Below are 25,148 nucleotides of genomic sequence, written 5' to 3' on the forward strand. Positions count from 1 at the left end.
ATAAATAAAAACAGAATACAATGATTTGCAAATCATGTTCAACCTATATTTAATTAAATACACTACAAACCAACCAGTGCCTCCACTCATGCAGTGCTAGAATGATGCCTAGCAGCTCCCTATTACCAACATCGTAGTTCCGTTCCGCTGGGCTGAGGCGACGCGGGAAGAAGGTGCAGGGATGAGGTAAAACTTCTGGTTGACTGGTGATCGCTGGAACAAGATGCCCCCCCCCCACTCCTGTATCTGATGAATCGACCTCTTCAACAAACGGAAACTCTGAATTAGAGTGTTTCAAAATGGGCGAACTAGTGAATGCTTATGGTAAACTCGTGAATTGCTTAAAAGCAACAAAGGTGGATTCGGCTTCTGGGGTCCAAGTGAATGGTACTTTTGCAGATGTAAGCCTTGTTAGAGGTTCTACCACACTACTGTAATTCTGTATGAATCGCCTGTAAAAGCTGGCGAAGCCCAGAAACCTCTGCAAATGCTTCCTTGTTGTAGGAGTCAGCCACTTGACTACAGCCTGGATTTTGGCTGGATCAGCTCTAAGTTGACCTGTCGCCACAATGAACCCTAATAATTGTAAATAAGCAGTATGAAATTCGAATGTTTCCATCTTAACATGCAACCAGTTATCTAACAGCTATTGTAGGATGATGCGAACATGTTGGGTGTGTTCCACAGGGTCTCTGAAAATGATTAAAATATCATCAAGCTACACAAAGCAGAACTTGTTTTACATGTCCCTGAGTACATCACCAAATATTTAAAATGCCCAAGTGGGGTCTTAAAAGCAGTCTTCCACTCATTTCCCTCTCTAAGTGGTAGGCATTGCAGAGATCGAGTTTGGTAAAAATTGTTGCAGTCTGAAGTTAATTGAAAGCAGAATCCAGAAGAGGAACTGGCTACTTGTTCCTAATGGTTATTTCGTTCAGGCCCCGGGAGTCAATGCAGGGTCTTATCCGTCAAGAAAAACCAGCACCTGACCGGAGACGAAGATGGACGAATAAGACCTGCTGCAAACCAAGAATCAATATAGTCTCTAAGGGCCTCTTGTTCAGATTTGGCGACCTGATAAAGCCTAGAACTGGGTAGAGTGGAATTAGGCAGGAGTTCAATCGCACAGTCGCAAGGACAGTGCGGAGGAAGAGATTGTGGCTTATCCTTCCTAAAGACCAGCTCGAGCTTGAGATATTCGGTACGCATGTTAGTCAAGTTTATCTGTACAACTTCCTCTTTAACTGCGGAGCGGTGATGAAGAGATAGATGTGGACAATGCAAATGACAGAAGGTGCTCCAATTCTCGATGATAGGTTTGTACCAATGGATGTTCGGGTTGTGTAGCTTTAACCAAGTTAACCCCAAGACTCCTGGGGCAGATTGTGAGGACATAACAAAGAAACAGATGGACTCGCGATGGTTGCCAGATAGTTGTAAAGAAAGCGTCTAAGTCCTATGAGTAACAATCCCCAGGAGTTGTCCATCTAGATCATCGACCCTCTTAGGTTGATCAAGTTTAAATACAGAACATTCAAGGAACTCGACAACTGCAGAGTCCAGAAAATTGTCATCAGCCTCTGAATCTACTATTGCAATGGTTTTAATTCCGAGTCCCCCGTCAGAGATGACCACTTGCAGTTCCAGTCTCTTCTTACTTTCAGACTCACTAGAAGTCTCTATGGGTGGGCCTTGAACATCACAGTACTCACAGGATTCCTTGAATGAGCTGGACAGACTGGCGGACGAGTGAAGAGGCAACATGGGACGCCTAGATTTCTGCTGACCAGGGTTGGTGCTTGAACCCCGTTGTAGGTCTGGTGGGACAACTGGTCACCTGGTGCCTTAAAAGACTGGAATACAAACAAATCTGGAGACGCACCCGTCAAACCCACCTCGCTGGGCTCAATTGCTGCATCGGCTTCCCCGCCACTGGAGTGGTCGTCATCGCTGATAAAGGGTTGACTGGACAGCGAACGATGGTGTTGACCCGGGGAGGTGTCAAACTCCTTGAAGAAGCAGGTGGCAGACACAATTCCTCCATCCTGTCTCTCTCCCATTCCCATAGTCAATTGTCCAGTTGAATGACGAGTCCGATCAATTCCTCCAGACTGGAGGTCTCGTCCCATGCCGCACATTCAGCCTTCACCTGTGGACTGAGTCCTCGCCAAAAAATGCTGCACAAGGCTCGATCACCAAATCCACTTTAGGCCACCAAAATACGAAAGGCAATAGAAAAATCGGCTACCGACTGATGAGTCTGTATGGAGTCCAAAAGTTGGCTTCCTGCTTCTTTCCCTCGTATAAGGTGATCAAAAACCCTCTTCATCTCTGAGATGAAGGTAGAGAGCGAGTTGCCAACCTCTGGACTATTGTTACTCAACGCCATTGCCCAAGCGACCACTTTGCCCAAGAGTAAACTCATAAAAGCCACCGGCTCTGTCAGTGGAATAACTGTGAGGTTGCTGGACAAGGACTAAAGAGCACTGATGTATAAACTGTTCACAAGTGCTGAGTTCGCCAGCATAACGGTTGGGATGAGGAATCACGGGCTCCCGAATATGGGGAGAGACATGTCTCAAAATTATTTGCAGATGTTTTTCAAATCCACAAATATATCCACGATTCACCTGTGTTTTTCAAAATCAACAAATTATTTACACGTTTTTGAAATCCACAAATATATCAACAATTTACACGTGTTTTTTTTATGCTGTGTGTGCATTTATCATGACTCATCATTGGTAAATATTAAATTTTGCCTGTGAATTGTTGAAGGTGCGTTTGTGGATCAGCGGGCACGTGCATTTATTTTTGAGACAAACGGAATGCAGTTTCAAGTTGAAAAAAAAATTACACGTGTGGGATTTATGATATATATTATTACCTTATATTTATTATATATATATATATATATATATATATATATATATATATATATATATATATAAAATCGTATTGCACACTCACATCAACAAAACAGCTAGCACCCAAAAATTGTTCAATCGCTAATTGAATATGGTAAAAAAAGACAAATTATTACGCCGTCATTAATTAAAATGGTACGAACACGGCGCCAGGCACCCGTGCCCATCAAATTCTGCCGCAGTCACATGACGCCACCACCGTACAAAAAGCCTTTAACTTCACAAAAGCAAATGCCAGTCTTACGTCATCTTCCCGGTCTCTTTTTCAACGGTCTTAGAGCCATGACCGAGGCAATCAATAAAATGAACTGACAAATTTCGTGTATTAGGTGGAAATAAATCTCCAGCATTAATCTCATGTGGCTGCTTTCCTTCTGCAAGGAAGCATTACAGCAGTTGATTTGAACAAGTCAAGCCTCCTCAAATGTATATAACCTCACTACTTTCACTGGTTATTGTCTAAAAAAGACATCAAACTTTCAATACAGGTGAAACATTTCACAGCAGAACACGTAATAGTATAAGGAATGTCCCGGTCTTCTGGTTGCTACGTCGCAGGCTGACGTGTCGTTTTCAACCGAAACGTGAAATGGACAAAATCTGGCTGAAAATCAAATATATCAGAAAACATTTTTATTTCCATCCATCCATCCATTTTCTGAGCCCCTTCTCCTCACTAGGGTCGCGGGCGCGCTGGAGCCTATCCCAGCCATCATCGGGAAGGAGGCGGGGTACACCCTGAACTGGTTGCCAGCCAATCGCAGGGCACATACAAACGAACAACCATTCGCACTCACATTCACACCTACGGGCAATTTAGAGTTGTCAATTAACCATATAATAAATAATAATATAAATAATAAAAAATGTATATATATATATATATATATATATATATATATATATATATATATATATATATATATATACACACACACACATATATATATATATATATATATATATATATACATACATATATATATATATATATATATATATATATATATATATATATATGTATATGTATAACTTCTCCGCTTCTCCTCCACATTGAAAGGAGCCAGGTGAGGTGGCTCGGGCATCTGATTAGCATGCCCCCTGGATGCCACCCTGGTGAGGTGTTCCGGGTACATCCCACCGGGAGGAGGCCCCGGGGACGACCCGGGACATGCTGGAGACTACGGCTCCCGACTGGCCTAGGAGCGCTTTGGGATCCCCCCGGAAAAACTGGATGAAGTGGCTCGGGAGTGGCAAATTGGGCTGACCCGAACCCGAATAAGTGAAAGTAAATGAATGGTGGATGGATTGTTGCAGTGAAAACTAATTTTTCTTTTTCTTTCTTTCTTTCTTTCTTTCTTTCTTTCTTTCTTTCTTTCTTTGTGTCTTTCTTTCTTTCTTTCGTATTTAATATGAACCATTTTATCTATACACGTTACACACGCGCGCGCGTGTGTGTGCGTGTAGTTGTGGAGGTTGTTTGTTAAAACGCGGTTCATGCTTTGTTTTCGGCCCTCGCGGCGACTCGTTGCTTCTATTCACGTGACGTGACGTAAAGTGTCAACTGACTCCAAACCGGAAACGAATCAAAACACCAAATCGTCAAGTGGTCACATTTTCTTCAATATTTCGCTTGATAGCTTCCTTACGTATGGAGTCGACACTGGAGCAACACCTCGACGACACGTAAGTCGTTACGAGTACATGACTTTGTATGTTTAATATTTACGCAAGAAAATGTAGTTTTTTTTGGTTGTTTTTTTAAATTTCACGCCATCGCCTTGGCAGCATGAAGAATCCAGCAGTGGTCGGCGTTCTTTGTACGGACGAGCAAGGACACAACCTAGCATGTATGTCAACTTCCTATCTGATGTCTTGCTTTAACCTGGAAACGTGGAAGTCAACTATGGTTAGCTCAGCTCCAAAATTGATTTCAGCTCTTCACAAACACTTAGTGGCTTAGTAGCTTATGGAGTAGGGCAGGAGTTCTCAAACTGTTTGTTTTCCAGGGAGGACCCCTCATAATACTCACCAGCAAAACGCCTCACAATCCAAACGTCAATTAAGTATTAATACCATGTGAACTCCTAAGTGCCATAGCAATTCAAATGTTGCCTTTTTTTGAGTAATGAACTACTAAAGTATTTACTGAAATGCACTTGTATGTAGCGTTGTGCTTGGGGGCGTTTTGCTATTTGGGTGTGAAAGTTTTAGTAGTGTCTGTATAAGAGTATTTCATTTGTGTGTGTGCGTTTTAGTTATGTATGAGAGCGAACAGTATTAGTAGTGTGTGATAGCATTTCAGTGGTGTGCATGAGAGGGGGGAACTGGTGCAGTATGTGAGAGAGTTTCACTAGTATGTAAGAGTTTCAGTTGTGTCAGTAGGGGGAAAAAATTCAGGTGTGTGTGAGCATTTTAGTTTTGTATGAGAGCAACAAAAATCACTATTGAAAGCGTTTTAGTAGTGTGGGAGCGTTTCAGTGGGGGAAAAAAATAATTTGTGTGTGAGAGCATTTCAGTAGCGTGTCTGAAAGTGTTTCAGTAGTGTATATAAGTGAAAAGAAATGTTCCTTCGTGTGTGAAAGCACTTCACTAGTGTGCATGTAAAAAATTTTTTATCAGGAGTGTGTGTATGAGAGTGAAATAAATTCAGTGGTGTGTGTGTTTTAGTAATGAGTGAAAACATTTCACAGTGGTAGAGCTCTCTAGTAGTGTGTTTGACAGTTTCAGTAGTGTATGGGAGCTAACAAATTTCAATTGTGTATGAGCAAAAAAAATACATCTTTAGTGTGTGCGGGAGCATTTTAGTTGTATATGAGTGGGGGTAAAACACTGTATGTGACAGTTATGTGTGAGTGAGCAGAAAAAAAAATCAGTAGTGTTGGAGAGTGTTCAACAATGTGTGTTAGAGTGCTTTAGCCATGTGTTTTAAGTGTTTCAGTAGTGTATTTGTGTGGGGCAAAAAAATGTCGTGTTGAGTAAAGTAAAAATCTATAGTGTGTGAGAGCATCTCAGTTGGGAATGTGAGTAGTACGTGTGAGAGTGTTTCAGCTGTGTGTATAATGCAGTTCTGCATGATGCCCCTGATGGCCCCTCCTAATGTGTGTATTTGATTTACAATTGTAAGTGAACCCTTACCGGAATTTCAGCATCAATTGGGCCTAAAATGTGCTGTGATCTTCATGTTGAAAACCCCGTTTTACATCAAATGTCCCCTTTAATATGAAGGAAGCGTTTTAATGTCTTTTACTGCTATTTGTTATCTTGTGTGACCTCCAAACAGGCCGCGGCTCGCTGTCGGACGAGCACGGAGGCGTGGTGTCCGTTTTGGCCAAGCAGGCCGCCGCGCTCACCAGAGACCCGACGGACACGCCCACTGTGTGCCTGGAGTCCGACTCCGGGTGAGCACACGCACTAACTTGCTTTTAATACTTAACTATTTTGCTTATTTTGGCGGCGTCTTTGTTGGCCTGGGTTTGTCCTTAGGGGGCGGCGCAGCGGGGGGGTGGGGGGGGGGGGTGGTTCGCTCATCTGCCTCACAGTTGTGAGGTTCAGGGCTTGAAATCTGGGCTCTAATCAACATGGAGTTTGCATGTTTCTCCGACATTCCAAAAGAAATGTGTTCACAGGTGTGAATGCTTGTCTGTCATTATGACATGCAATTGTATCAGCATCTCTGCATAGTGTTTACTGCATTACCGGTACCCTGACATGACACAATGAGTGTTTATGTCCTAAATTCAGCTGGGATAGGCTCTAACGCTCCCGCAACGAGAATGAGGACAAATGACAGAAAATGGATGGATATCATCATGCTTATTTGTTCCACTCTTCTAACATTTTAGTAAAAACACAATCATATGAAATTTAATTACAATAGTCGAAGTCTTCAATTTTTAGTGGCTTGTGCGCTCTTAGATGAATAAAAATGTATGGGAAAAGAGTTGAATCTAAAGTATGAGTTGAATCTGGTTTGTGTGGCCATGCTGCCACCGAGTGGCCAGCTCCCTCAACTCCCAGTGACATTTGCTCTTAAAAAAAAAGTCAATATTTATTACTATGTTTTACATAATAATAAGAATTGTTGTTGTTACCTCAATAGCAGAATTCTGGTTAAGCTGGAAATCACACAATACACTTGATATTTTAATTATTTTTACATTTAGACTGAATGTTTAATGTCCGCATTGATTCATATCCTTTCCATATACTGGCTTATCTGATGTTCTAGTACATGTACATCTATATGTAGATGTTAAATTAAATGTTGTACAATCTGCTGTATAATATCAAACTTTGACATCAGGCTCCGCCCACATTAAACGGTGTAATTTTTACACCAAGTGCCACCCAAAAAAAAAACACCTCTCCAAGTAGCACCATCATAAACTACAGTATTACTACTGAGTAGTGTACATCAGAAAACAAGACAGATGTTTTCTTCCTAAAAAGTATATTAAATATTGTTGTAACCAATTGTAACATTAGAAATTGGATTTGCAGACAAATGAGTGTACATTCTGCTTTTTTTACCCCCCCCCTGTATGTTTTTCAGCAACATTTTGGTGAGGAGTCATGGGAGTGTCACGGTAGCCGTTCACAAGATTTCCTCCTGAAAGCACCTTAAAAGATCATGTACAGAAAATATTGATGCAATGTTTTTCTGTCCCAAAGGACCACCCCAGCCCCCCTGGGTGTGTCAGCCTGTAAGTGTTTTAATTATGTTATGTACAGAAGCTGCATCTATTCCACAAGTTGCATCCTCTTTTACAATAATAAACTTGATCATCTTTTGAGTGACTTGACGTGTTCATCATGCAACAAGCAGGATTTGGACACTGGGAGTTGTTTATAACCTGGGTGTCGTTTCACCCTACTTTTAGCAGCAATAGCAATAATTCTAATGCTTTGAATTATTTCACAGTTGGACCTTGACTTATGAGTAAGCAGCAAAAGAGCGACCAAACAATTGCTCATAATTTGAAAAACCTACAATTTAGGGCTCTCGAAAGTCAATGGACCACTTTTTAAAATGTCAGAATACATCAATCGTAACTGCTCACAGATCGTCAATCAATAAGGAGAAATCACTTTTTCGTAAAAAGTTTTTAAAAAACTTTTAATGTGCAAAAGCAGACATTTTATATTATCCAAATTCATGATTTTGTTTCATTTCTTTTGTGTTGTGTTTTTGAGCATTTTGAAGAGCGCAGTAGGAATAAAATGTATTATTATTGTTATTATTATTAGCATAAGTTTACATTAAGAAATTTTATGCAAAAAAAAATAATCGACTTTGTTGGTATTTACTACAACTGCTTTGCTTTAAAATAGATCAATTTGACCCACAGCATTACAGGGCTTTTAAGAGATACTGTACAGTACCACTGTAAGTGCATCTGCCTTTTTCTGCTTAGCATGGTTAAAATGCAATGTTGAATTTTTTACAATTATTTTTTAAAAAGAACAATAAATGTAGACATTTTAATACTTTTTTTGTTTTTTTTTACCCTGAGGGCCACGTAAAAAAAAAAAATCGAAGGAAGAAGGGGGCTTTGTGAAACATACTAAAACCAAATCAGTCGGCTGCAGGGCAAGTTGAACCATTAAAGTTATTTAAAGAGAGAAAAAAGCCTGAGCTTGGTGTTTAAACAAACTATGAGAAAAAAATATAGTCTATTTTTTCCAACAAAGAATAGTGTGATATCTTGTAATTTTCAAATCGTGTGAAAGATTTTTTAGAGAAAATTCAAATTAAAGTGTCATGTCTTGTAACATTGTACTTCTACATTTTATTTTTAATTTAATAATTATCGTGTACTATCTGAGCTCCCCCCCACGCCCCTCATAATCTTTTGATGCACCGGGCCAATCAAAAACAGACAGCAGGCTGCAAATGGTCCACTGCCCGGTATTTTGGGCACCCCTGGTCGAGCCTGAAGTTAGAGCTAAAAAACAAAAAATGAATTCAGGCAATACATAAAAAAATTATGTTATAGGTATTGTAATCCCTCTTATTATACAATATGAGTGACTCGATTTGTGTGTATTTAAAACAACCACAGCTTTGTCTTATGAAATTAGTTTTTGCTTAATGCTAACAAACAATGGAAAATGCTGTAGAGGGGCACATGTATAGGATTGGTGTTGCAGTGTTGTTACCCTTTAAGCAAGCTCTATTTAAACACAAACGGTGGAGCAACACATGTAGAGAGACATTACAAATCTCACAGACATGTATTATTTATCCTCTACAATGAATGACTAATATTACTACAGGTTACAGACGAGCAATTTGCAACAGGTTCCATGCACGTATATCCATTTGTCTGTATTTTTCAGGGCGCACACACCAGAAGGAGCAGCACAAAGTCCATTGAATTGAATCAATTTTTCTTTGACATAAATGGGTTTCTCTGGGCACTCCGGTTTCCTCCCACATCCCAAAAACATGCATTAATTGGAGACTAAATTTCCCGTAGGCATGACTGTGAGGGCGAATGGTTGTTTGTTTCTATGTGCCCTGTGATTGGCTGGCAACCAGTTCAGGGTGAACCCCGCCTCCTGCCCGATGACAGCTGGGATAGGCTCCAGCATGCCCGCCACCCTAGTGAGGAGAAGCGGCTCAGAAAATGGATGGATGGATAAATGGTTACATTCCTTGCATTTGATTTATGTCATAAATGTATGTCGTTATGAAGTACACTATAATAGCTTTCTAGTGTTTTTTTAAATTAAAAAAACATTCTGAAATTATTATATTTTTTTTTAAGGGATGCTCGATTAATTGGATTTCATTTCAGTAGGTTACGATGATTTTTGATATGAATGCTTTCAGTGTGGTCACGGAATGAATTCAACTCTTATCTCAAGGCACCACTGTACAAGTCTTTCAAATCAACTCCCGCAGCGCCGCCTCTCTGTCTTAAGACCAAACTTTTACAGTCCTTATGTTGGCCACCTGCTATTCTGCCAGCGGCCTGTTGGTGGTCGCAAGGTGTAAGCACACGTGGACAGACCCCACACAAATTAATTTTGTATTAATATTTGTAAATGACTGCTATCAATAGTGATGTTTTTGTCGGATGAAGCTGAATAGTAATAATCATGTTATTGATGATATTCACAATTAAGCAGAGTAACAAGACAATTTCACTTGGTATGATTATTTTGATTGACTGGACAGAAGATACCTGAACATTTTGTAGGAGCATAAAAGCGTACGACATCTATAGGGAATTTGGACCCTGGAAAGTTCATTTCACCTCTTAGTGAGTGCGTAGGGGTCAGTGTTGGGGAGTAACTATTTACATGTAACTAGATTTAATTACAGAATTTATGTAATTATAATCCATTACATTGGGAGAAATTGTTTAATTAAATTACAGTTGCTTCTAGCTGCAAAAGCTAAAAAAAATCTTTCCTATTGCTTCCTCCTTTTAAAGTCGACGCTTGTGATTGGGTCTGGTTATGTGCCATTCTTCCTCAAATATAAATTTTTTTTCCAAAAATGACCTCAAAGGGCCACTTTGTGGTGCAATCTATTAGTTTGTCTGATATTTTGAAAAGGTTAGACTTATAGTTACACATGCAGACATAAAAATAATTACTTTTGAACACTTCTGAAGTTTCATTTTTGCAACTTTGGACTTTTTATGGAATATTCACTTATCTGGGTTGTCTTGTGAAGCGTTAGTGTCTAAATTGTGCACATTTGTCAGGAGGTCATGGTATCATGTTTTCCACATATTTTACACATAATGCAAAAATCAAATTTTTAAATTATGCATGTACATTTCCTCTTATTTTTTTATGAGTTTATTGTTTGTGTAAAGAGCAAATATGTGGTTCATTCCAAAATAATGATCTATGGGTTTAATGCTCTTCCTTTTTTGAGGAAACCTCCAAGGGTCCTGTTGATGCATTCATTCAAAATTAAGAAAGGTAATCCAAATGTAATTAGTTATATTACTTTGATAAATTCATAGAAATGCAGCCCTACGGGGGGCACAAGCCAGTGGAAACTGTAGGCCGGTCCCAAGCCCGGATCAATGCAGAGGGTTGCGTCAGGAAGGGCATCCGGCTTAAAACTTTGCCAAACAAATACGAGCGTTCATCCAAAGAATTCCATACCGGATCGGTCGTGGCCCGTGTTAACAACGTCCGCCACCGGCGCCGTCAATCTGCAGGGCACTGGTGGAAATTCAGCTACTGTGGGTCGAAGTCGAAGAAGAGGTGGAAAGCGGGTTCTTCGGCAGAAAGAGAAGAGGAAAGCACAGAGCCTAGAACTGAATGTGGGGACTTTGAATGTTGGGACTATGACAGGAAAATCTCGGAAGTTGTTGACATGATGATTAGGAGAAAGGTTGATATATTGTGTGTCCAGGAGAGCAGGTGGAAAGGCAGTAAGGCTAGAAGTTTAGGGGCAGGCTTTAAATTATTTTACCATGGTGTAGATGGGAAGAGAAATGGAGTCGGGGTTATTTTAAAAGAAGATTTGGCTAAGAATGTCTTGGAGGTGAAAAGACTATCAGATCGAGTGATGAGGCTGAAACTTTGGGGCTGAAACTTTGCCCCACAGGTAGGATGTGACCTAGAGGTGAAAGAGAAATTCTGGAAGGATTTAGACGAAGTAGTTCTGAGCATCCCAGACAGAGAAAGAGTCGTGATTGGTGCAGATTGTAATGGACATGTTGGTGAAGGAAATAGGGGTGATGAAGAAGTGATGGGTAAGTTCGGCATCCAGGAAAGGAACTTGGAGGGACAGATGGTGGTAGACTTTGCAAAAAGGATGCAAATGGCTGTAGTGAACACTTTCTTCCAGAAGAGGCAGCAACATAGGGTGACCGACAAGAGCGGAGGTAGAAGCACGTAGGTGGATTACATCTTGTGCAGACGATGTACTCTGAAGGAAGTTACTGACTGTAAGGTAGTGGTAGGGGAGAGTATGGCTAGACAGCATAGGATGGTGGTGTGTAAGATGACTCTGGTGGTGGGGAGGAAGATTAGGAAGACAAATGCATAGCAGAGAACCATGTGGTGGAAGCTGAGACAGGACAAGTGTTGTGCAGTTTTTCGGGAAGAGGTGAGACAAGATCGCGGTGGACAGGAGGAGCTTCCAGAAGACTGGACCACTGCAGCCAAGGAGGTCAGAGAGGCAGGCAGGAGAGTACTTAGTGTATCTTCTGGCAGGAAAGGAGAGAAGGAGACTTGGTGGTGGAACCTCACAGTACAGGAAATCATGCAAGGAAAAAGGTTAGCTCAGAAGAAGTGGGACACTGAGAGGACCGAGGAGAGGCGAAAGGAATACATTGAGATGCGAGATGGGTAAAGGTAGAGGTGGCAAAGGCCCAACAAGAGGCATATGATGACATGTATGCCAGGTTGGACACTAAAGAAGGACAAAAGCATCTATACAGGTTGGCCAGACAGAGGGATAGAGATGGGAAGGATGTGCAGCAGGTTTGAGTGATTAAGGATAAAGATGGAAATATGTTGACTGGTGCCAGTAGTGTGCTGGATTGATGGCAAAGAATACTTCGAGGAGTTGATTAATGAGGAAAATGAAAGAGAAGGAAGAGTAGAAGATGCAAGTGTGGTGGACCAGGAAGTGGCAATGATTAGTAAGGCGGAAGTTAGAAAGGCATTAAAGAGGATGCAAAATGGAAAGGCAGTTGTTCCTGATGACATTCCTGTGGAGGTATGGAAGCATCTAGGAGAGGTGGCTCAGGAGTTTTTGACCAGCTTGTTCAATAGAATTCTAGCGTGTGAGAAGATGCCTGAGGAATGGAGGAAAAGTGTGCTGGTGCCCATTTTTAAGAACAAGGGTTATGTGCAGAGCTGTGAGAACTATAGAGGAATAAAGTTGAGGAGCCACACAATGACGTTATGGGAAAGAGTAGTGTAGGCTAGACTCAGGACAGAAGTGAGTATTTTTGCGAACAACAGTATGGTTTCATGCCTAGAAAGAGGACCACAGATGCATTATTTACCTTGAGGATGTTGATGGAAAAGTACAGAGAAGGTCAGAAGGAGCTACATTGTGTCTTTGTAGATCTAGAGAAAGTCTATGACAGAGTACCCAGAGAGGAAGTGTGGTACTGCATGCGGAAGTCTGGAGTGGCAGAGAAGTATGTTAGAATAATACAGGACATGTACGAGGGCTGCAGAACAGTGGTGAGGTGTGTTGTTTGTGTCCTGTTTGCAGTGGTGATGGATAGGCTGACAGATGAGGTTAGACTGGCATCCCCGTGGACCATGATGTTTGCAGATGACATTGTGATCTGCAGTGAAAGCAGGGAGCAGCTGGAGGAACAGTTACAAAGATGGAGGCATGCACTAGAAAGCAGAGGAATGAAGATTAGCCGAAGTAAAACAGAATATATGTGCATGAATGAGAGGAGTGGTGGGGGAAGAGTGAGGCTTCAGGGAGAAGAGATAGCGAGGGTGGAGAACTTCAAATACTTGGTGTCAACAGTCCAGAGCAATGGTGAGTGTTGCAAGGAAGTGAAGAAACGGGTCCTAGAAGGTTGGAACGGGTGGAGGAAGATGTCAGGTGTGTTATGTGACAGAAGAGTCTCTGCTAGGATGAAGGGAAACGTTTATAAAACAGTGGCCAGCGATGATGTACGGATTAGAAACAGTGGCACTGAAGAGACAACAGGAAGCAGAGCTGGAGGTTTCGGAAATGAAGATCTTGAGGTTCGCTCTCGGAGTGACCAGGATGGATAGGATTAGAAATGAGCTCATCAGAGGGACAGCCGAGGTTCGATGTTTTGGAGACAAAGTTAGAGAGAGCAGACTTCGATGGTTTGGACACGTCCAGAGGAGAAACAGTGAGTATATTGGTTGAAGGACGATGAGGATGGAGCTGCCAGACAAGAGAGCTAGAGGAAGACCAAAGAGAAGGTTGATGAATGTTGTGAGGGAAGACATGAGGGCAGTTGGTGTTCGAGAGGAGGATGCAGGAGATAGGCTTACATGGAAAAGGATGACTGTGGCGACCCCTAAAGGGACAAGTCGAAAGGAAAAGAAGACTTTGAGAAAGTCATAGTAACACTACTATTACATTTTCAACATTGTAACCAACTACATTTCCAAAAGTCATTTTCGCAACACTGGTAGGATAAATACGAAATGCAAACAGAAAGAAGTTTCGAGAAGTGCCTAGAGCAGGGGGTGTCAAACTCTCTTTTTTTTTTTTTGTTTTTTTTTTTTTTTTTTTGTCTCGGGCCGCATTGTTGTTGTGATTTCCCTCCGAGGGCTGTTAGAACAGTGAAACCATATAAATGTTTAATCATCACCAAAACATATTACCATTACACAACAAACTGAAGGATAACTAGTTTTGAAATCAGAAGACAAGGATAATAGTTTGTTCAAGTATTGTTTAAGTTGCTGTAAAGGAAGGGTTTGGTAATATAAAAATGCAATATCTCAACATTATTGTTTATTATTACGACAATTTGGAATTTGGGTACAGATTTGAGCAAAAATCACGGAAGTTGACGAACATGATTTGCTTTTGCGGGCCACATAAAAGGATGCGGCGGGCCTCATTTGGCCCCCGGGCCTTGAGTTTGACACCTGTGGCCGAGCGTGTCTTGTTTTGTGAGGAATGTATTTGAAAACGAACAGACGTGTTTGCAGCACGTAATAGTAGGAATTGATGAGTTGACATTTGTTGAATAAGGGTGCTGATGGCGCTTGATTGGCCGAGCAAGAAATGATTCTCAAAACTCTTCTCAATTCAAAATATTTGTTTCAGGCGAGATGAATATGAAGCAGACTAAACGATATTACAATATGTCAAATATGCTCGACTGTATAAATTCCCGTTTTAAGGGTTAAATACGTCCACGAGTCCTATTCTGAGGTCCTGGTGTCTGGATCACGTGACTCAAGCCACCCCTCGTGTTGCCCCCTTTCCTGCCCCTGTGGTTGCCTCGCTTGCTCGCAGGCGCCTTGGAGCAGAAGGTGTGAGAAGGGGATGCAGATGCGACGCAGCCGCCGCGCCTAGACGCACAGGCAAGATCCCGGCCAGAGGCACAGGACCCACCCCCCACCCCCAACACCCCCCCAAAAGTGCAAAGTTATGGCCACTGGAGAAGAAGAAGAGCCCCCTATGACGCGCCTTGCAGGTTTGGGGAGACTTTCTCGCAAAACTTGCTTTCCACATGCAGCCGTCTTGCTTTTGCATTGCTAAAAATATGATCAGTTATGTACGGCTTTAAAAAAGTGACCCCCCCCTCCCCACGTTCTCCTATGTACGTTCTCCTCCTCACAGGTGGCCTGCAGATGACGATGACATGCGCCGCCTAAGTGTCACTCTGCGTCCGCTGTGAGGAAGAAGAGGACGGCGGCGAGGGAGGGGGCACGCGGGCAAAACGGCGAGCCCACCGCCATGCAAGCCGGCTGCGCTCTGGAGATAACAACTGGCAGCTACTACTACACGAGGTAAACAACACCCCCCCCCCCCCCCCCCCCCACGACAATAATGCGTCTTGTGCGAAGAGCTCAAGCTCGGTATTTACAACGTACAGCGGCGCCTTGACATACGAGTGCAGCTCGTTCCGTGCTCATGCTCATAACTCAAACCACCCGTATCTCCAATCAGCGCTCCCCTTTGAAATGAATAGAAAGGCCATTCATGACTTGCGGCCTGCCAAAAAAAAAAAAAAGAAAACACCACTGACCTCTTTTTGTAGCTTGTTTTGAATAAGAAAATTCGAACTGACTGTATCATATTGTACGGTATTAAAAACATACCGCAATAATGGAATAGAATGTAAACATACAAGCTGATTTTCCTGTCCTTTGAATTCAGTGGCAACGTTTTTTTTTGTCTTTTTTTTTTGCCATGTTCTCCTCACTTTCAGCAGCTTCTCCATCTTTTCATGGACAGATGTTCGCAGCTGACAAATTATTTTAACGGCCTTGGCGAGCATTTGTCGACTTCTTCCGCTTCAGTGTTGCACATCTCATATTGTGGAAGTGCTACACTTGTACTCGGAGCCCAATTTGGCGCCCTGGGCGAGATTTTATATAGCGCCCGCCTGTAATTTACATATGCTTACAAAAGATTTCAAGTTGCATTATTTTTACCATTGTCTTTCATTTACAGTATAAGATACTATAACACCCAATTTAAAATATAAACTAACATAATAATGTAAAATATAAAATGAAAAACCTAACAGATACGTTTTCTACTATGCAGGTAAAATATACTTTTTTTCCCCCATGATATGCATATTAGATGAGATGCAACTTTGTTGATTGATTAGCAGAGGCAAAGAAGCAGGAAACTGACAAATGTGGGGGCGTTGCAACATGGAACAGATGACAACGTATGGAAAAGGGTCTGATAGTTAAGGTTGAAATCTTCCTTAAACCTCCTGTTATGTTACTTTCTATGGTCTAGCAAAAATGTTCGTGGGTCAGTTTAACTCGTTGCAATGTTTAACCCACAAAATCTTCGTGGATGAAATTGACCCGCTGTATATTTAAGACCAAAAACTGTTAATGGGACAATTTCATCTGCTGCATGTTTGTCCATAAAACAACAAAACTGCATACTACAACACTATTACCTATTCATCAAAAGTAACTACTTTTTAGAAAAGCATGTATAAAATAGACATTTCTGGATGTAAATTTTAATTTAAAAATAGTAATATTTATTTTAAGATATTTCATCTTATGTTTCTAATGTGTATTGAAATTATGTTGTTTGTTTTAAAAGGGCAACATAACAGGAGGTTTAAAAGACTACCTGTACAGTTAGTAAAGGTTTTATCATTGTGACGGTTTGGACTCTGGACTGAATTATTCCAAATAAAACTGATTTCAGTGTGAAGTTTTGTTCGGAACGTGAACCCAATTGAAGTTGGACCTGAATTCCATTTTGTATGTGTTTGTGTGTGTGTGTGTGTGTGTGTGTGTGTGTGAGAGCCGCATAATGGTCTTCATGGTCTTGTTGCAGGTGTAAAGTTTGAAGCGGACGAGCTGAGAATGTCACGCAGAGACGATGACCTGTGACCTTTATTCAAAAGAAAACCAGCAATACAGGTTTTTCAAAATTCTCAACTCCTATTTGTCTTTTTTTTTTTTTTTTTAATACCTGTCCTGTTTGGCCAGTTGGTCATGCAGAATGGAGGACCTGTATTCCTTTTTATGCCAGAACAGTTTTGCTGTACAGCAAGCCAGTTTAATATGTTCCATCCATCCATCCATCCATCCATTTTCCCAACTGCTTATCCTCACTCGAGTTGGGTGTGTGCTTTTCCCTCTGTTGTTATTTGTGTTGAGATGGATGCTTACTGGAAATGCAGTCGGACAGAATGAGCTTTGAGAGGGGAGAGATGGAGAGAATCCAGAGCAAAAACAACAGTATACAAGCAGTACATGTCAACAATTAACAATATGCAGGAGTTATATTTTATTTACATGTTGGACTGGGAAGGCAGTGCTACACTTTGTGAGGAAGGGACGCGACGACTTGCAAAATGTATGTGACGAGACAGGACGGGACAGGACAGAGGTAGCGAGCCAGTGCCGGTGTGTGTTGGGTGTGTCGTGCCAAAAACTCTGTAAAGAATTTGAATGCAAATGAGAGGACAGTCCAGGAAGTCTAAGAGTCGCACACATTTTGTCTCCTTCAAAGAAAACAAAACACAACTGCTAAAAACTCGCTGGAGTGTTGTAGTGATGGAGTGTTGGAGTGCTGTCGTGCCGTAGTGCCGTTTTGTTATATTGTAGAACAGTTTTAGTGTCGAAGAGTCATCATAGTGTTGTAGTATAATAGTGTCTTTGTGGTGTAATGTCATAGTTTAGTAGTTGTTGTAGAGGCGTAGTGTCATAGTGTAGTAGTGTGTTTCATGAGCTGCATTGGCGAGAGAGGCCAAAAAAGCCTCACTTTATGAGCGCTGTCTCAACTGCCAGCGTGTCGTAAATTGAAGCACAGAATGTGAACAGTGAAATTGCCCCCCCCCCACACACACACACACATTGTAACCCCTCCTCCCTTCCACATCTCTTTCTCATTGGTTGTTCCCATGATGATGAAGTGACCTCATCCAAGTTCAACCTGCAGTGTAAAGCACACAGATATTTTACAGCCGGCAAAAAATAGTTTGCATATGCAGTAGCTGCTTTTCTGCTTATGAGCATTAAACATGCTTGATGTGATTCCTTGCTCATGATAGCTAAGCGGATGAAGGAGCTCACACTGAATTGGAATTGGAACACTCCTAAAGTGGTACAATTTGGAGTTGAAAAATGTACTGTACATCATATCACAGACCTCACTTGACCTCATTTCAGCCAGCATCAAAGGATCAACCTTTTCGTTCTTTTTGCAACACGATTTCGACAGGTTTCTATTTGGTGTTGTTGTCCCGCTGCCGTCGATTTTTGGTTCTTCGATGTGAGTCAGACTGAAACTGTTTGCATAGGGGCAAGGATTATTTGACACTTGGTCAGGGACCAATCAGATGAACGCCAATATGAATGAGGGACCAAAATCTTTAGTTGCTTTTTTGGGAATCCAGATAGTGTGACAGTAGTCGTGTAGTAGTTGTGTACTGTCATAGTCTCCTAGTTTTGTAGTGTCTTAGGGTAGTGGTTTTGTATTGTTGTAGTGTAGTAATATATTAGAGCGGGGGTGTCAAACTCAAATTCACGGTGGGCCAAAATAAAAAATTGGGGCAACGTCGTGGGCCAAACTCAATATTTCATGAAAAATCACTGTGATGTGCATGTTTCCTTTCTTAGCAGAAATGTAGCGTTAAAGTTTATCATGTGACAACAAAGTAACATTTTGCTTAAACACTGAATCTGGAAAAAAAAAACTTTAATATTATAAACACGAGAAATCAAATTTGCAATAAAGGACATCAGTGGTATTTGTTTGTTGTTTTGTATTTAAATAGATCACATTAATTCTTCTGTCTATCCATCATCTATTTATCTATCTCCAACTACCTTTCTTTTTGATGTAAATCTTTTTTCAAAAGCCAACAACAAAACAACCCCAAAAAATAAGAATGTCCTTCAATAAAGATGCAAACTTCAAACAATTAACAGTCCCTGCCTAGGAGTTGAAAAAGGGCATTAAAAAAAAAAAAAAAACGTTAATTCAATTGTTATATTCTTAGTTACAGCCGCGTTGCTCCGCACACGACAAACAGGTCTGTCTTTTACTTTAGTGAACAGATAATCTGCCTCCCACCTGTCTCGGAAGTGAACCCATTTCCATCTTTCGTTGGGCCATTTTTGGGAAGCGGAAGTGTACATTTGCTCGAGGAGACTGGTAGCATAGTTGGTAACGACTGCAACAGAAAGGGAAGGGGCGCTCGCCGGTCGAGACTGACGGGCCAACACACAAGCAAAGCATTCCGGGATTTGTAATATTAGTGGCGCATGTGCTATATACTGGCGGGCCAGCGCGAATACACATTTAATATGGTCTTGCAGGCCAAATATAATTACATCATGGGCCAAATTTGGCCCCTGGGCCTGAGTTTGACCAATATGTATTAGAGTCATAGTGTATAAGTGTTGTAGTGTCACACTGTTGCAGTTATGTCTTGTAGTAGTGTCGTAACTTAGTGTAGTGATGTTGTTGTGTTGTAGTGTGGTAGTGCAGTAAAACCGTAATGTAGAAGTGTCATAGTGTAGTACTTCTGTAATATTGTAAAGTCATAGTTTTTTAGTTTGGTAGTTTTGTGGCTTAGTAGTTCAGTTGTGTAGCAGTGTCATAATGTCACAGTGTAGTAGTTTTGTAGCGTACTGTAGTTGTGTCATAGTGTCGTAGTATTCTAGTGTTGTAGTTTAGTGTTGTCTAAGTGTAGTAGTTTTGTACTGTAGTGGAGTCGTAATGTAGTAGTGTTGCAGAGTAGTAGTACTGTAGTGTCAGTTTTGTAATGTATAGTGTTGTAATTTCATAGTGTAGTAGTTTTGAAGTGTCACGTAGTGTGGCAGCTAAGTAAGACTTTGGGGTCTCGGGACTGATGTAAAGCGTGCGAGGGATCACGGAAGTCCCGCTGATCTGCATTCCGTTTTCCTCTCCAGTCGAGTCCAACAGCTGGAAGGAGGCAAACTTTTTTCTTTTCTTTGAAATTTCTAACCGAGCCGAGCTCCTTTCACAAATTTCCGTTTGTTCGGTCCGAGCAGCAGGCGGTGCGAAGGCCCTCTTGCGATGGTTAAGTTTATTATTCTTCTTCAGACCATTGAGTGGCCTCCTTGGGGGGAAAACCCAATAACATTTGCAAGTGCGTGACAATGAAAACGTATGTACGGTATTTGAAAGGGGAACTAAACAATTTGTACTTTTTATTTGTGGCAAGAATACGTTGTATTCTGATTTACAAAATTTAGTGCAAGTTTGGGTTAAAGCCATCATGTCACTAAACTGTAGTTCTGCTAGTTATCGCTGCATACACTGGGAGTCCACCACCTGTTTTCCGGGTTTGGTCACGTGACATTCGCAACGCAAGTGCGAGAGACGTTGTGACGTTAATTTTGGTCAACATCAGAGGGCCAAACATGGCAGCACCCTGAGATGGATGAACATTGATGAATGAATCTGTTTAAGTCCTTACAGACTGAGCTACTTCCACCCAGTCTAACAGCTAAATGCAAACATTAACCAAAAATGTCTAAACTGTCAGCAAGTGCGCATATTTTGCTGCTGGCATGTATGTTGTCTGCTTGCAGTTCTTATAGAGGGAAAAAAAAGAAAAAGTGTGGGATCATTTTTTTAACAGTGTAACATCTACATAAAGCAATGAATATGATTTTTTTTGAAAAAAAATGTTATCGACGAAACAAAGAGCTGGTCACATTGACCCGAAAACATTGCTGTTAAGAATTAAATCTACCTAACAGGCAGTTTGACAATAGGCTCCGAAATGCACTTTATTTACAGTACATCTCTTCATTTGGGTTTCAAAAGATGACACGATGCTTGGTTTGACCTTTGCAAAAAGTGGGTCGCGACTTCATGGCAAAGTGTGGTTGAGACCATATGAGAGGGGTGAGAAAAACAGCTGACAAAGTTGACTTCTGAGGCGGTCTGGCGCCCTTAAAGCGTGAGGCACGAGGCTAACGTTTCACGCCGGTGAGACGCTTGGCTGACGGGAAGCTGAAGAAATGGTGTCATCCGCTTTTGGAGGATTGTGAAGTCGTATGCGAGAACACACTTAAGGGACCCTTGCCCTGTAACGTGAGCCGTGGTTTGGGTTGCGTTAGTCTAAACCTCCGACGCCTAGTTTTTTAATAGCAAGCACAAACACCAAATCACTGTCTGGCCTCAACATTAGGTATATAAAATAGCTGTGTCGAAATTGACAATGTGCTCATTAACGCAGTGGTGTTATTTCCAAAATGTGAAGTCGTTTGTAAAAGTAATTGAGTTCTTATCCCATTTCATCATGTGGTTGAACTGGATTGTTACATGTGTTACCTTTGTAGAAGGTCACTCCCAATAAATCTAGCTGTTTACATTTTTTTTTTTTTTTTTACTGTTAACAGTATAATTTTACTGCACATATCTATTTATTTAAATAGAACAATAAATGCTTCTATTTTCATTTAAGTATTTTTTGTTTGTTTTGTTTTGTCCATTGTTGCCCTCAGAGAAAGCATGCCAATCATCTGGAGATATACAAAAATCTGACTGTACTGTATGTATTTGATTTTTGGGTTGAAAAATGTCAATTCATGTTTTACTTTTTTACTTAAGTACATTCATAAGTGTGTACTTTTACTTAAGTAAGGGAGTGGATTCAGTATTTTCACTTTTACCAGAATTTTTTACTTAAGTACTGAATACCAGTACTTTTGACATCGCAGGTTAAAATTAGGCTTTACACGATCAGGATTTTTGGGGCCGATCACCGATCAGCGAGTTTAAAAAAAAAACGATACCCGATCACCAATCCGATCACATGATAGAGGAATGTGTCTATTTAAATGACCTGTTCATTTACTGTATATACTTGTGTACCTAATTGCTCAAAAAAATCCATTTACCATAAATAATGTATCTTTGTTCCTTTATTTATGCCAGTGAGGGATAGTGACAGACAGAACAAATGAATGGTCTTCTATTAGACGGCAGGAAGTAAGTTCAGTATTTAATGTATCCACTTTTTGGTGTGCCGTGAGATTTTTGTATTGTAAAATATGTTCCTTGGGTCCATAAAGGTTGGAAATCACTGCTCTAATCAGTCAGGTCAAACCAACATTACATGACAGAAATAATGGGTGCTAACTTATTGTAATTAAATTACTTTATCCATCCATTTTCTGCTTATCCTCACTAGGGTCGCGGGAGTGCTGGAGCCTATCCCAGCCATCATCGGGCAGGAGGCGGGGTACACCCTGAACTGGTTGCCAGCCAATCGCAGGGCACATATAAACATACAACCATTCGCACCTACGGGCAATTTAGAGACTTTAATTAACCTACCATGCATGTTTTTGGGATGTGGGAGGAAACCGGAGTGCACGGAGAAACCCCACACAGGCATGGGGAAAACATGCAAACTCCACACAGGCTGGGCCGGGGATTGAACCCAGAACCGTGAGGCAGACGCTCTAACCAGTCGGCCACCGTGCTGCCTAAATTACTTTATTTTTAATTAAATTACTTCACCCACACCGAAACTTTAGAGCATGATTTGACAGAACGGCAGCATGTTTAGGTCCAACCGTTCGTGCTAGCAGTAGCTTGCTAGGCTACATAACGTTTTGTTGCCTGCTTGCGAGCCGTATTGTATTAAAAGTACGGGAACATACCTCAGCAAGCCTTAAACGAACGTCCTCTCCTCTCCCGAGCACCGGTGGCCACCAACACACGTTTTCGACCCATTTTGTTTTTATAATACAGTCGGCGCGATCCACTTTTGTCGTCGCCACGGTAACGAATGTATCCGGTCGCATTTGAGTTGACAAGATAAAGCCCACTGATCGTAAAAAACGGCATGCGGTGGTATCTGAATATAAGATTTTATTGCAGTAGTCTGACATAGTGCAATCGTGAAAGAGCAAATTTGTCTTATAGTCTGATCCGGGCATTACGTGTTGTCTGTCTCAGACGTGTTGTCTGTTCCACATCGCCGACATGTTTTTTTTTTTTTTTTTTTTTTTTTTTTTTTTTTTTATAAATAACTTTATTGGCCATCAGATATTTACAGGTCTACGTCAAAAGACACGTGACAAGGCTAAAAATAAACAAGCTTTTGGATTCAAATATGCTTTGCACGATGGCGACGCAGAGTAAAAGTCTTTTGCGGAGCCGATTAATGACGTCATTGATCGGATCGGCGAATTATGACATTAAAGCCGATCAGCATAAAATGCTAATTATCGGCCGATACCGATCAGGCCGATAAAATCGGTGTAAAGTCTAGTTAAAATGCATTGTAATGTTTTGTAATTTGTTACCCACAATGCTGGTGGTGGAGTGAGGTTAGTTTTTAATATTTTGGTTATTTACAGTGGGGCAAAAAAGTATTTAGTCAGCCACCAATTGTGCAAGTTCTCCCACTTAAAAAGATGAGAGAGGCCTGTAATTTTCATTACATGATTCTCACCTATAAGAGACAAAATGAGGGGGAAAAAAATCTAGAAAATCACATTGTCTGATTTTTAATAAATTAATTGGTAAATTCCTTGGTAAAATAAGTATTTGGTCACCTACAAACAAGCAAGATTTCTGGCTCTCACAGACCTGTAACTTCTTCTTTAAGAGGCTCCTCTCTCCTCCACTCATTACCTGTATTACTGGGATCTGTTTAAACTTATCAGTATAAAAGACACCTGTCCACAACCACAAACAGTCACACTCCAAACTCCACTATGGCCAAGACCAAAGAGCTGTCAAAGCACACCAGAAACAAAATTGTAGACCTGCACCAGGCTGGGAAGACTGAATCTGCAATAGGTAAGCAGCTTGGTGTGAAGAAATCAACAGTGGGAGCAATTATTAGAAAATGGAAAGCCTACAAAACCACAGATAATCTCCCTCGATCTGGGGCTCCACGCAAGATCTCATCGTGGGGTCAAAATGATCACAAGAATGGTGAGCAAAAATCCCAGAACCACATGGGGCAACCTAGTGAATGACCTGCAGAGAGCTGGGACTAAAGTAACAAAGGCTACCATCAGTAACACACTGCGCCGCCAGGGACTGTCCCCCTGCTTAAGCCAGTACATGTCCAGGCCCGTCTGAAGTTTGCTAGAGCACATTTGGATGATCCAGAAGAGGATTGAGAGAATGTCAAATGGTCAGATGAAACCAAAATAGAACTTTTTGGTAAAAACTCAACTTGTCATGTTTGGAGGAGAAAGAATGTTGAGTTGCATCCACAGAACACCATACCTACTGTGAAGCATGGGGGTGGAAACATCATGCTTTGGGGCTGTTTTTCTGCAAAGGGACCACGATGACTGATCCGTGACAAGGAAAGAATGAATGGGGCCATGTATCGAGATTTTGAGTGAAACTCTCCTTCCATCGGCAAGGGTATTGAAGATGAAACGTGGCTGGGTCTTTTAGCTTGGCAATGAACCCAAACACACTGCCCGGGCAACGAAGGAGTGGCTTCGTCAGAAGCATTTCAAGGTCCTGGAGTGGCCTAGCCAGTCTCCAGATCTCAACCTCATAGAAAATCTTTGGAGGGAGTTGAATGTCTGTGTGGCCCAGCGACAGCCCCAAAACATCACTGCTCTAGAGGAGATCTGCATGGAGGAATGGGCCAAAATACCAGCAACAGTTTGTGAAAACCTTGTGAAGACTTACAGAAAAACGTTTGACCTCTGTCATTGCCAACAAAGGGTATATAACAAAGTATTGAGATGAACTTTTGTTATTGACCAAATACTTATTTTTCACCATAATTTGCGAATAAATTCTTTAAAAATCAGACAATATGATTTTCTGAATTTGTTTTCCTCATTTTGTCTCTCATGGGTGAGATATACCTATGATGAAAATTACAGGCCTCTCTCATCTTTTTAAGTGGGAGAACTTGCACAATTGGTGCCTGACTAAATACTTTTTTGCCCCACAGTAGCTATATGAATGGTGAAAGCACAATAATAAACATCTTGTTAACCTTCTAAACTGAGTAAAATTTGACCTGTTTTGACATTTTGTTAAGTCAAGGAAAATGGTGGTAATGGTGGAAATCTTGAAGGTTTGGAACTGTACAT

At 41.2% G+C, this 25,148-nt stretch overlaps 2 protein-coding genes across 2 annotated transcripts in view; both read left to right on the plus strand.

Annotated features, from left to right (window-relative positions):
- Positions 1–4,497: 4,497 nt before the first annotated feature.
- Positions 4,498–7,723, plus strand: lamtor5 (late endosomal/lysosomal adaptor, MAPK and MTOR activator 5). The gene is made up of 4 exons (XM_061694379.1): positions 4,498–4,613; positions 4,716–4,777; positions 6,211–6,328; positions 7,483–7,723. Exons 1-4 carry the CDS (start codon positions 4,579–4,581, stop codon positions 7,541–7,543), a joined length of 276 nt encoding a protein of 91 aa, XP_061550363.1. The 5' UTR covers positions 4,498–4,578; the 3' UTR covers positions 7,544–7,723.
- A 7,190-nt stretch (positions 7,724–14,913) lies between these two features.
- slc16a4 (solute carrier family 16 member 4) overlaps positions 14,914–25,148 on the plus strand; it is a 43,318-nt gene continuing 33,083 nt past the window's right edge. Inside the window, exons 1-3 of the mRNA XM_061694493.1 lie at positions 14,914–15,067; positions 15,214–15,383; positions 16,912–16,997. Coding sequence (XP_061550477.1) covers positions 16,957–16,997 — 41 coding nt within the window. The 5' untranslated portion in view covers positions 14,914–15,067; positions 15,214–15,383; positions 16,912–16,956. The remainder of the gene's footprint in view (positions 15,068–15,213; positions 15,384–16,911; positions 16,998–25,148) is intronic.

The sequence above is a fragment of the Phycodurus eques genome, chromosome 1 (genome assembly GCF_024500275.1).
Source record: "Phycodurus eques isolate BA_2022a chromosome 1, UOR_Pequ_1.1, whole genome shotgun sequence".
Classification (NCBI taxonomy): domain Eukaryota; kingdom Metazoa; phylum Chordata; class Actinopteri; order Syngnathiformes; family Syngnathidae; genus Phycodurus; species Phycodurus eques.